Source organism: Phocoena phocoena, chromosome 4 (assembly GCF_963924675.1).
Source record: "Phocoena phocoena chromosome 4, mPhoPho1.1, whole genome shotgun sequence".
Classification (NCBI taxonomy): Eukaryota; Metazoa; Chordata; class Mammalia; order Artiodactyla; family Phocoenidae; genus Phocoena; species Phocoena phocoena.
The window spans coordinates 33,246,818-33,260,226 of NC_089222.1; the positions used below are offsets into that span (position 1 = coordinate 33,246,818).

Sequence of the window (13,409 nt, forward strand, 5' to 3'; positions counted from 1 at the left end):
GGCCCGTGAGCCATGGCTGCTGAGCCTGCGCGTCCGGAGCCTGTGCTCCGCACTGGGAGAGGCCACAACAGTGAGAGGGCCGCGTACCGCAAAAAAACAAAACAAAAAAACAAAACAACAAAAACTCTACCTTTGGGCACCCCACCAAGAGGATACCTAACAGTGAATCATAGATATGGGGCTCAGATTCAAGACAGAAGAAGCTAAGTCACAATACTGAAGGAAAGCTGAGGGTCAGAGGAATCTAGGAAAGGTCAGAAACCAAAGGCAGGCACTTGACTATAAGTCAGGGAGCCCTGTCACCTCTGTAAGTGCCCCAGCAACGAGAGAGCAGGAATAGGTCTGGGGCTTCCTATGCAGGGTCAGAAGGTATTTATTTCAAATTCTGACTCAGTCAGGTATACCTACATAGCTAGGGGCAAGTGATTAAGTCTTTCTCAGGCTCATATTCCTCAAATTAAATAGGGATAATAACACACCTTTGCAGGTCATTGTGAAAATTAAGTGAGTAAATGAGTTCTAAGTGCCAGACATCGTGGAAACACATAATGGTTGTTTTCTCTTACTAAGATCAAAACAGAAGAAGCAAACAGTCCAAAGTGGGATAGTAACTTACACTTTAGCAACTTAGTGTGGGAATTTTACAATCTAGGTTATTCACAACCACTTTTGAGGGACTCAAAAGACCGAGTTGCCCAAAGTAGCTTGTGTTCACCAGGAGAAGGATTCTGATAGTGAGGCCAGGTGGAGGGTGATGCCTATGAAGGGAATGGATATTACGGAGTATGGCTTGTCTATTCTGTATGTTGTTTTTACTAGCTGATGGACCGCTCACGATCCTACGAGGCAAGGTTGTTATGTCAAAAGTGAGGTTCTAAGAGTAATCGACACGTTCAAAGTCAAGATAAAGGCAGAGCTGGAATTGAAAGAGTTATTCTCAAGGCATGCTGTATCATCTCCAACATGGATAACTATAATCCATAATCCATTTGTATAAAATCATAGATCCACAGAAGTTTAGAAATGAAAGTTACAGTAATATTTATAATAATTCCAAAACCAATATAAATAACAACCAAAGGTAACATGTTTGATTAAAATATAAATAATTACTTTAAAACATAAAATATGAAATGAAAACATAAAATTTTTAAAATGAAAATTGTTTGAGATTTAAAAGAGCTAAAAAACGTAAATGTGCTCTAACTGCAAACTAATTGTTAAGACTCTGTCATAACTAAAGCAATATTTTCACTTTTGCTCTGCTCTTGATGAACTCTTATTTGAAATCAGATACCAGGATTTCTGGATTTAAAGGAAAGTCTGCGTGAGAAAGGGGTTAATGGCTTTGCTGGTAGGAAATTCTTGGTCACTGACAGTTTAGTGATCTTATCAGAGCACGTCTAGATACGACTCCTGATATCTACTAACTTAATTAAGAGCAAAGCCTCTGCAGCTCTGCAGCAGCCCTGACTTCCTCTTATAGACAGAAACTTATCTTCAGCGCCAGCCCAGCCCAAGGCTCAGACCCATCTCCAACTTAAATCTATGCCCAGATCTAGTGCAGAACGAGGCACATTCCCACACCCAGACCCAGGGTTAGGCCTTGTTCCAGCCCCATCACTGCTCCCAGTCCCAGTTCCAGCCTCTATCAGCACCAAGTCCAGCCTAAGAACCAGTTCCAGACCCAGGCTTAGGGACCTAGACACAGACCCAAACTCATACCCAGACCCAGGCTCAGAACCAGATCCAGTCCAGGACCCTGACCCAAGGCCCGGACCTGGACCCAGACCCAGACCTGGTCCCAGACCCAGACCCAGACCCAGGCCCAGACCCTGACCCAGGCCCAGACCCGGACACAGTCCCAGGCCCAGACCCTGACCCAGGCCCAGACCCAGACCCAGACCCAGACCCAGACCCAGGCCCAGACCCTGACCCAGGCCCAGACCCGGACACCGTCCCAGGCCCAGACCCAGACCGAGGCCCAGACCCTGAGGCAGGCCCAGACCCAGGCCCAGGCCCAGACCCAGACCCAGTCCTGGACCCAGACACAGTCCCAGGCCCAGGCCCAGATCCAGACCCAGGGCCAGACCCTGATCCAGGCCCAGACCCAGACCCAGACCCAGTCCCAGGCCCAGACCCTGACCCAGGCCCAGACCCAGACCTGGACCCTGGCCCAGACCAAGACCCAGGCCCAGACCCTAACCCAAACCCAGTCCCAGACCCAGACCCAGACCCAGGCCCAGACCCAGTCCCAGGCCCAGGCCCAGACCCTGACCCAGGCCTGGACCCAGACCCAGATCCCGTCCCAGACCCAGACGCAGACCCAGGCCCAGACCCAGACCCAGACCCGGTCCCAGATCCTGACCCAGACCCAGTCCCAGACCCAGACCCAGACCCAGACCCAGTCCCGGACCCAGGCCCGGACCCAGGCCCAGACCCAGACCCAGACCCAGACCCAGTTCCAGACCAAGACTCAGACCCAGGCCCAGGCACCGGCCCAGACCCAGACCCAGACCCAGACCCAGGCCCAGACCCTGACCCAGGCCCAGCCGCAGAGCCAGGCCCAGGCCCAGACCCAGACCCGGTTCTGGACCCAGGCCCAGACCCAGGACCAGAACTAGACCCAGGCCCAGACCCAGGCCCAGGCCCGGACCCAGACCGGGACCTAGGCCCTGACCCTGACCCAGGTCCAGACCCAGACCCAGAGCCAGTCCCAGGCCCAGACCCAGATCCAGACCCAGTCCCAGGCCCAGATCCTGACCCAGGCCCAGACTCCGGCCCAGGCCCAGACCCTGATGCAGGCCCAGACCCTGACCCAGGCCCTGACCCGGAGCCAGGCCCAGGCCCAGACCCAGACCCAGACCTGGTACCAGACCCAGACCCAGTTCTGGACCCAAGCCCGGACCCAGGCCCAGACCCAGACCCAGTCCCAGCCCCAGGCCCAGACCCGGGCCCAGATGCATACCCAGAGCCAGACCCTTCTACGCTTCTATTGCAAGACGATGATGACTTTGGTTGGGAACAGGTACACTAACAGGACTTATCTTCGAGGCTTGCACTCCCTCAGGCTTCATGGAAAACTCTCCTCCTCTGATCCAAGATTCCTACCAAATCTCTCTGTGGTCTGCATTTACGCCGTCCAGAGCTTGGTTAGGCCGAGAGTAGGGCACAACATGCTGTCTCAGGCACCCTCGGATTCCAAACTCTAGCTCCTTCCCCTCAGATAACACTCTTCCCACTCACTTGTTAAACTTCATCTCCTTTCCTCTGGGAAAATACTCTTCTCTTAGCAAGCTCCCCTCCCTCACCCCCAACTTTATCCTCAAGACTCCATGTTTAACATTCTCCAGAGGCTTAGCCTTTTGTAGCTCAGAAATCCTTTGTGATCTCAAAAAGCTTGGCTCGTAAAAGGTTTGGATTTCAAAATGCCTGGCTCAGAGGAGTTTTAACATATCTCTTTCCCCTTCTCAGCTACACATATCCTCCCCTGAGAGGGTGAAAGCTGCTCATTTGACAGAAATCAGAGCAGCAACCAGAACATGTAGGAGGAAAAAAACAATGATCACTTTCCCTAAATCATATCCCACAACAAGAGGACTAAAGCAGAGTATCAGGCAGTTGGTAGCTAAAAAGTGTTAGTTTTAATCTTTAGTTCTATCTACTCCCCACCTTTTCCTCAAATTACTAAATAAGACATTTGCATTATTCCTAAGATCACTAATGTTTACAATAAGAGTTAAATATCCATCTCCTTCTTATAGAACATTGTTCCAGGAAACTTTTTTTCTACTAGATGGCTGTATATCCTAATAACACCTCTAAAGCTTATAAACAAAGAAATTAAAAGCAATATCAATGCAGGGGGGAAAAATCAATGCACATTCTAAATCCTTCAACTTAAAAATCACGGTAACCTCAACTCCTACCACATTTCACAGTTTGTATGATCCGTGAGTTAGCTGACTGCTACAAAGACCACTGCATGCAAATAATATGGTCTCTTTTGAGATGTAGTCTATTTCCTTCTGTCTGCCAACATCATGTATTAATCAGTTTTAACCGGTCCTGTCTACAGCATTCTAAACCTGTGCGTGTGGCTGTCTATCTCCTATAGTGCTACTCACTCCCAGCCATCATCCAGACACTAAAAACTGCATCTGGTTTGTATTAGGTAGGACAAAAACTAAGTTGCTATTACAAAGTGTTCACACAACGCTGTTTGAAGCAAAAAGTAGTTTGCTTTCTTCTTATGTGACTGGCCAGCAGGAAACAGGCAGGACAAATTAGGTAGGTGACTTTGCTCCATGAGACCAGGTTTCTTTTATCCCATCACTCTGCATCACTCTGCATTCCATGTAAGGTTCTTTTTGTTTGTTTGTTGTTTTGTTTTGTTTGTTTGTTTGGCCACACCAGCAGGGCTTGTGGGATCTTAGTTCCCTGACCAGGGATTGAACCCGGGCCATGGGCCGTGTCACTGATAGCGCCAAGTCCTAACCACTGGACCATCAAAGAATTCCTTTCCTGTAATTTTATCTGTATCCACATGGACAAATATCATTCATACCCTCTACTTCCATGTTATAATTTACAGGAAGGAAAGAATGAAGAGTGCAAAAATCTTCCTTTTTGAGGACACAAAGCACACATCATTTCCATTCCTTTTCATTGGCAAGAATTTACTCCCGTCCTCAAGCTTGCCTACAAGAGAGGATGAGAGCTGTAGTCTCTAGTTGGTAGTCAAGGGTCCAGCTAAAACTCAAGATGTTCTATTATCAAAAGAAATAAGGGGAGAATTGCTATAGTGGGGCAAAAAGTACCTCTGGCACCAGATGTTGGTATTAGTAACTGAAGCCCAAAGGTGTTGTTTCTGCTCCAGTCATCAAGAAAAACTCTTTGATCAGAGGAAACTCTAGTTTAGTAATTTTCAACCTTGGTACTATTGACATGTTGGAGCAGGTAATTCCTTATTGGGGAGGGTGGAGAATGGAGCCGTTCTAGGCATTGTAGGATGTTTAACAGCATCCCTGGCCTCTGACCACTAGATATTAGTAGCATACCTTACTCCCAGTTGTAACAAACAAAAATGTCTCCAGGCATCACCAAACATCCCCTGGGGGACAAACTAGTCCTGCTTGAGAACCACTACTCTACCTATAAGGTAACATCTCAGAGTGTCTCTTCTTTTAAGGTATATTCCCTTTGTTTTCATCAAATAAGCTATCCCTGAGATAGGGATATCTATCCATTAGTTCCAATGAGACTAATCCCAGTTCCCCATCATTTTCACTCTTGACAAATACCTATTAAGCACATACTATATACTAAATAACAGACCCCATGCTGGTTGATGGGAAAATATGAAGATGAATTAGGAACTTATGTCCTCAGAGCTTCATAGTCTCATAAGGAAGATAATACGTGTAAAATGACATATGGGCTATAAGGTATATAATAGCAATAATACATGATAGGAATTGTTACCAACCCTTCCGAGTCGTCCCCAACAAGGGTCCTCCTGCGTCAATAGAACGAAGGTAAATTCGGCTCACAAGCAAAGGAAAGCTTTTATTCTTTGATCAAAGAACGGAGAGGCGCGAGCTGGAGCTACAGAGTCCACGCTCTCCCGGCCCAGCTGTGCGCGGGGCTGCTTCACGGGAATCTCGTCAGCAGGGGGAAGGGGTGGGGCTCGCGCCAGGCGGGTGCGCGCCTGCGCAGCTCACACTCCAGATTGCAGTGCCGGGCGCAGCGTCTCTGCACACGGCGCGCTGCCACCCTCTTAAATTGAGTGTCCTGTGCAGCGCTTCTGCCTGCGGGTTGACGGCCTGAGGAGCTGAAGTGTCAGGCGCAACCCTTTCGCACTAGGAACTCTGGCATGAAGTCCCGGGGGGGCGAGGCCTCTGCGCAGCACCCTATGAGCAAGTGAAACCAAAGGAGGCACAAAGGAAAAGAAAAAAAAAAAGGTTAGACTTTATTTTATTACTCATATTCTATTATTATCTCCTGGGAATTGTTAATGGGCTTTGCCAGGAACGAATGTGAGACATGCCCCTCATATTACCCACGTCTTTCAAGTGTGCCTGCTCCCCTGTGTAGCTGAGTTGACAGTTTTTATTTTATTTGCTGTCAGGATGACTGAGTTATCACCTGAACCTTCTGTTTTCCCCACATTTTTATTATTATTATTATTATTTTTTTTTTTTTTGCGGTACGCGGGCCTCCCACCGCCGCGGCCCCTCCCGTTGCGGAGCACAGGCTCCAGACGCGCAGGCCCAGTGGCCACGGCTCACGGGCCCAGCCACTCCGCGGCACGTGGGATCCTCCCGGACCCAGGCACGAACCCAAGCCACCCGCACCGGCAGGCGGACCCCCAACCACTGCGCCACCAGGGAAGTCCCCCCTCCCACACACAGATTTTGACCTTAAGAAGCCCTTCCATAACTTGCAGAGGTTGGTCTCGTTACCCCAGGTGTTCCCTAGTTACTTCCATTAGGTATTGACTAGAAAAGGAAAATGGTGTGGTTGTCTGACGAGCTACTTAAGACCACAGTACTTCATATTTTAGTCTGGGGTCATTTGGGTGCAAGTAACAGAAATTCATATAAAGTACCTTAGGCAAAATTGAGAAACTTATTGAAAGGGTGTAGAGTTATATCATGGACCCCAGAGGAAGAGCATTCAGACTCGATGAGAAACCAGTCCAGTGCTTTATCTATAAAGACTGGGAGAAGACTCGTTTTGCCAGCTTTCACTGAGTTAGGCAGGAGTAAATCTAGTGTTGATCTTTAAATTGTGGAGATGATATGTATCTATTTACTTTAGCTTTGAGACTTGAGTTGTAATTATAAGACAACATGAAAATTGCCACAAAATATCATGGTTTACTTGTCTGTTTCATACTGATCTTTAAAATCTGAAATAAACTCTTTCACTTAGTAGCAGGCCAAGTTTTGTAACTGGCTATGCAAATGTTAACTACTGTAAGAAACTTCCATTTTTCCATTTTCTTTCCTGTCTCTTTAAAAACTCTAATCAGGGTGCTTCCACTAATTTCACTCATCTTGTCAGATGAGAGTGAGTGAGGCCAGTAAAGAATTTACAAAAACCAAAGTATAATTATTAAAGATCTACTCTCTTCTAGGTATCCCGATTTCTGAGTTCTTCTCTCCTATCCTTGATATTTATACCTTAGAGAATGATACTTTGGAGAAATAGTGGACATGAAATTATTTCTTTCCTCTGTACCCCACTCACCCTTAATAAATCTGCTCAAGCCCTGTGATTAGAGAGTCTGCTCCCAGAGAAACTTCTAAACAGGCAAGGCCCCCATAACCCCATATCCTTGGCCACAGCAGATAGAACTGGGGTTTAATATCTGACCCAATCAATTGCTTTCTCAAAGGAAGTTCTTGGAGTAAAGACCGAATAAGGACAATAATCGCATGACAAAATTTTTTATTATGTGATTAGCAAAAGAAGAGAATGTCAGTCTACAAGACAGAGTGCAGTAAGAGAGTTCTTAGGAGACCAGACATGTGTCCCTGGAAGTTCAAATGCATATGTGAGTGTAATGACCTAAGCTGTTTCTTACCCAAAAGATGAAAAGCTTGCTAAATTAGTCCATGTTGGCAAAGATATTGAAAGAAGCAACAGCAGTGTAGCCTTTATTAGCCTGGCAAGGACATGCAAGTTTGCCATCAGTCAAGGGACATTAGGTTTGAGCCATTTACCAGTCCCCAATCCAGAGGCTGTCATCTAGGTAAGAAGAACCCAGGAGCAAGTTGGATCTGTGCAGTCATTGGAAAAAATCATCTAGAAAGCACATGACCCACACCAGACAACTCTACAGCAAGGACACTCCCATAGGTCCTCTAAAGAATTTGTACTTGTAAAGAACGTGTAAAGACCGTGTAAAGGCCATGCAGGATATCAAAGACAAGGGACTGAAGCAGAATGAGTTACACGAAAGATTATTGCTTCTTTCTTTTAATCCCATATCTCCACAATCTGATTTTAGAGGAATCTGAAGCAGAAGAGGGAAGAGTGTACAATCATAAGGCAGGAAAGGCTTTGAATTAGAATTTTTAGTGAAATTTTAACTTAGATTGGTCTAAACTTTTTAATATTAAAAAGTGATTATTATTGTGATAATATGTTCTAATAACAGAATATGGCCATAGCTACCCACATGATTTTTGAGACTGACAGATGTCAGAAGACCCAAAGAAGTAATTTCCGACATGTCCCAGCTAGTGTTTCTAAATGAGAGGAGCCTGAAACCTGAGTTCAGACAATTTTGACTTCAGTGATTCCTTAGAATGCATGCAGTAGAAGGAGAGAATAGGAAAGCTACCTGATAGGAATGCAGTATTCTCTAAGAGTGAGATTGGGTTGTTGCAAAGGGGTACAAAATAGAACATAATTATTATAAGACACATTACCATTTAAGGAAAATGGTTAAAAAGCCATCAGACCATGTTAAAGACCTTGTAACCATTACAGAACTGAGTTTTGGAATCCAAATGAGTCTTCAGAAATCTAGAAAGGTTAAAAATAGGTATTGATGGTCATATACTAAGCCAATGGACAAAATCTGACCAATATACCTTGATGTTAATACACCCTAGGATTTCTGGTGGAGACAGTTGTTCTCACTGTTAGATTTAAAGAATGGCTATTGTTTATGAGGGTGAAGGAGATGAGAAAAATTTAGGATTTATTTGTCCAGAGGAAATTTTTTACAGTCTGAAACAGTGCATCAAGATTTCTCCAGATACGATTTACCTACCAGTGACTAGTGTGGGATGGTATTTGAAGGGGTTGGAATATTTAGATAGTATAATTGTATTTGGAAAGACTTGGGGAGGAAAAATCTGAATCCTTAGAGTTTTGTACTATCTCAAGGAAGCTGAATAGAAAATGTTTCCTAAGAAGTATTAGTTCTGATGTGACCATGGCTCTGTTAGTTATATAGCAGGCGTAGTTTCTCATCAGGGGAAATCTTGTCCTTATCTACTACCCTCCTCCCAGTTGATGGAGAGAAGTGACAGTGCTTTGGAAGTTCAGCTGGTATTTAAGACTGTCAGTCAGAGATTCCACCTGGATCCTGCATCTCTCACTGATTTGACTTGTGAGCATTTGGTTAGCACCAAGCTCCCTCCCATCTTTAAGCTAATGCCCATGGCAGCTGTGGGAGAGAAAGGGCTGACACTACCACCTCCAGGGAAACCTGGAGCAGATATTCTAAACTCTAGACCAGTGATTCTGAACCATGTCTGATTATGAGAACCACCTGGGGAGATTTTTTAAAATTCAGCAATTCTGATTCAGGTAATCTGTTTCTCCTTTTAAAATCTCCCCTTGTGAATTTAATATTTTGCAAGGGTTGAGAACCACTGTTTGGTTTTATTAAGGTAACATTGGTTTGTAACATTATATGTTTCTTGTATACAACATTATATTTTGACTTCTATATACACTGCAGCATATCCATCACTATAAGTTTGGTTTCCACTCATTACCATATGGTTGACTCCCTTTACCCATTTCACCCTCCCCCCACCCCCTTCCCCTCTGATAACCACTAATCTGTTCTCTGTATCTATGTATTTTCTGTTTGGTTTGTTCATGTATTTTGTTTTCTTTTTTTACATTCTACGTATGAGTGAAATCATACAGGTACTTGACTTATTTTACTTAGCATATTAATGCCCTCAAGGTCCATCCATGTTGTTGCAAATAGCAAGATTTCATCTTTTTATGGCTGAGTAGTAGTATTCCATTGTATGTATATATGCCACATCTTTATCCATTCATCCATTTATGGGCACTTAGATTGTTTCCATATCTTGAGTATTGTAAATAATGTTGCAATGAACATAGGGGTGCATATATCTTTCCAATTAGTGTTTTTGTATTGTTTGTAGAAATATCCAGAAATGAAATAGCTGGATCATTTAGTACTTCTAGTCTTAATTTTTTGAGGAATCTCCATTGATATAAGTGGGGTGTTAAAAGTTCTAACAGTAGTTGTATTGCTGTCAATTTCTCCCTTTGGGTCTGTTAATAACTGCTTTAAATATTTTGGTGCTGTTATATTAGCTCCAAATATATTAATAACTTATATCTTCTTGATGAATTGTCCTCTTTATCACTCTATAATGTCCATCTTTGTCTCTTGTTACCTTTTTTGATTGAAGTTTATTTTGTTGGATGGGTGTGGCTATACCCACTTTCTTTTGGCTGTCATTTGTTTGGAGTATCATCTTCCCTCCCTTCACTTGGAGCTTCAGTTTGTCTTTAGAGCTGGATGAGTCGCCTAGATATAGCATATAGTTGGGTCTTGTTTTTAATCCATCCACTCTATTTCTTTTGACTGGTGAATTCAACCCATTTACATTTAGGGGGATTACTGATAAATGAGGACTTAGTACTGCTCTTTTGTCTTTTGTTTTCCAGTTCTTTTATATCTCCATTGTTTCCTTTTCCTTGTGTTTATGTCTGCCATTTTAGTCTGGCAGTTTCTATGACATTTTTCTCAGTTTCCTCTTTTTTTATATTTTGTGTCTCTGCTCTAGATTTATGTTTTGTGGTTACCGTGAGGTTTGTATAGAGTATAATAGCTTTACAATGGTATGTTAGTTTCTGCCTTATAACAAAGTAAATCAGCTATACATATACATATATCCCCATATCTCCTCCCTCTTGCGTCTCCCTCCCACCCTCCCTATCCCACCCCTCTAGAGGGGTGATCACAAAGCATTGAGCTGATCTCCCTGTGCTATGTGGCTGCTTCCCACTAGCTATCTATTTTATATTTGGTAGTGTATACATGTCCATGCCACTCTCTCACTTCGTCCTGTCCTGCCCCTAGGTTCTTCAGAACTTTTTTTTTCTTTTTAGATTCCATATATGTGTGTTAGCATATGGCATTTCTTTTTCTCTTTCTGACTTACTTCACTCTGTATGGAAGACTCTAGGTCCATCCACCTCATTACAAATAACTGAATTTCGTTTCTTTTTATGGCTGAGTAATATTCCATTGTATATATGTGCCACATCTTCTTTATCCATTCCTCTGTTGATGGACACTTAGGTTGCTTCCATGTCCTGGCTATTGTAAATAGAGCTGCAATGAACATTGTGGTACATGACTTTTTTTGAATTATGGTTTTCTCAGGGTTTATGCCCAGTAGTGGAATTGCTGGGTCATATAGTAGTTCTACTTTTAGTTTTTTAAGGAACCTCCATACTGTTCTCCATAGTGGCTGTATCAATTTACATTCCCACCAGCAGTGCAAGAGGGTTGGTTCCCTTTTTTCCACACCCTCTCCAGCATTTGTTGTTTGTAGATTTTTTGATGATGGCCATTCTGACTGGTGTGAGGTGATACCTCAGTGTAGTTTTGATTTGCATTTCTCTCATCATTAGTGATGTTGAGCATCCTTTCATGTGTGACTGCCAACCCCAGTCCTCTCCCTGGGATCCGACCTCCGAAGCCAGAGCCTCAGCTCCCAGCCCCGCCTGCCCCGGCGGGTGAGCAGACAAGCCTCTCGGGCTGGTGAGTGCTGGTCGGTACCGATCCTCTGTGCAGAAATCTCTCTGCTTTGCCCTCCGCACCCCTGTGGCTGCAATCTCCTCCGTGGCTCCGAAGCTCCCCCTCTCCGCCACCCGCAGTCTCCGCCTGTGAAGGGTCTTCCTAGTGTGTGGAAACATTTCCTCCTTCACGGCTCCCTCCCACTGGTGCAGGTCCCGTCCCTACTTTTTTTTTTTTTGCGGTACACAGGCCCCTCACTGTTGTGGCCTCTCCCGTTGCGGAGCACAGGCTCTGGACGCGCAGGCTCAGCGGCCAGCCGCTCCGCGGCATGTTGGATCTTCCCGGACCGGGGCACGAACCCGTGTCCCCTGCATCGGCAGGTGGACTCTCAACCACCGCGCCACCAGGGAAGCCCCCGTCCCTATTCTTTGGTCTCTGTTTTTTCTTTTTTCTTTTGCCCTACCCAGGTACGTGGGGAGTTTCTTGCCTTTTGGGAGGTCTGAGGTCTTCTGCCAGCGTTCAGGAGGTGTTCTGTGGGAGTTGTTCCACGTGTAGATGTATTTCTGATGTATCTGTAGGGAGAAAAGTGATCCCACATTTTACTCCTCCACCATCTTGAAGGTCTCTCTCTTTGGTTCTTTATTAGAGTTTCAGTCTCTTTGGTAAAGCCTTCCTTCTGTTTGTTAACTTTATTCATGAACTCATTGGATTGCCTTTCTGAGTTTTCTTGTAGCTTATTGAGCTTCATGACAACTATGTTGAATTTTTCTCAGATCGTAATATTCCATGCCTTTAAATTTGGTTTCTGAAGAATTTTCATTTTCTCTCAGTGGCACAGTGCTACTCTGGTTCTTTATGGTGTCTGATAAGTTGTTCTGTTGCTGGTGCATTTTAAGTAGTGACTACCTTTCTTCTCTAGGTAAAGCTTTTTTTATTTGAGTCAAACAATCCTATAGATCCGTAATTAAAGGCCTTTCTTTTCTTTTTCACTAGGTGGCGCTATAGCACAAGTTTTTGGTTCTCTTACCTGCGCTGCCCCTGGCTGTTATTTGAGAATGGGAACTTTCCCTTCTCCAACACTTCTGTCAGAGGTGTCACCTGGTGCTCTTATTGTCACAGCTTGTGCCTCCAGGGTTGCTGATGCCTCGATGCTGTCAGTGTCACTGCTGTCCCTGGTGTTGCTGCTGGGGACACCAGGATGGCAGTCACCTCCACTGTGTTCAGGATTGCCTGGGCTGAGAGCACCACCATGATAGGGGAAGGGGGAAGGTGTGCAGGGAGCTGGGGTCATGGGTGCCTTTCCCATGTTTGGGGTTGTTGGGTCATGGATGCCACCACTGTAGGTGGGGGAGCCAGAGTTTCAGGTGCCACCATAGCTGGAAGGATGGGGTCACAGGGCTCACTGCTGCCGCTGCTGCTGCTGCCAGTTCCCTGTGGTGGTGTGTACTCCTGCAGCCAGGAGGCTGGAGTCACTTGCACTACTTCTCTTGTTGCTACTGGGTTCTCTTGGGCTTCAGGCTTAGCTGCTGTAGCAGGGAGACCAGGATTTCGGGCACCACCTCTGCGGTTCCCCTGGTTCAGCCTCTTCTGTGTGTTCAGTTCACCCACCTTTCCATATACAGATGTATGGAAATCTCCAACGTCCTGGTGTGTTGGGCAGAGGAACTTTTTGTTGAGTTACAGATGTTTTCCTGGTGGTGGATTGAAGAGGAGAGACAGAGCATGTCTCGCATCACCGTGACGCTGCTGTCACTCCCAGGAACCTCTCTCTTAAACAAAACATCTCCATTTGAGTTCTATGAATTTCAATAAGCATTACATGTCATACATGGGTGCTGGCTCATAAGTCTTATGAGTGGTATTATATTTTTAA

The 13,409-nt window shown here is 45.1% G+C and overlaps 1 protein-coding gene across 1 annotated transcript; it reads left to right on the forward strand.

The window, feature by feature from the left end:
- The first annotated feature begins 785 nt into the window (after positions 1-785).
- On the forward strand, positions 786-9,279 carry LOC136121952 (proline-rich protein 2-like). Its single transcript, XM_065875809.1, has 3 exons — positions 786-866; positions 1,730-3,028; positions 9,031-9,279. Exons 1-3 carry the CDS (start codon positions 786-788, stop codon positions 9,277-9,279), a joined length of 1,629 nt encoding a protein of 542 aa, XP_065731881.1.
- Positions 9,280-13,409: the final 4,130 nt, after the last annotated feature.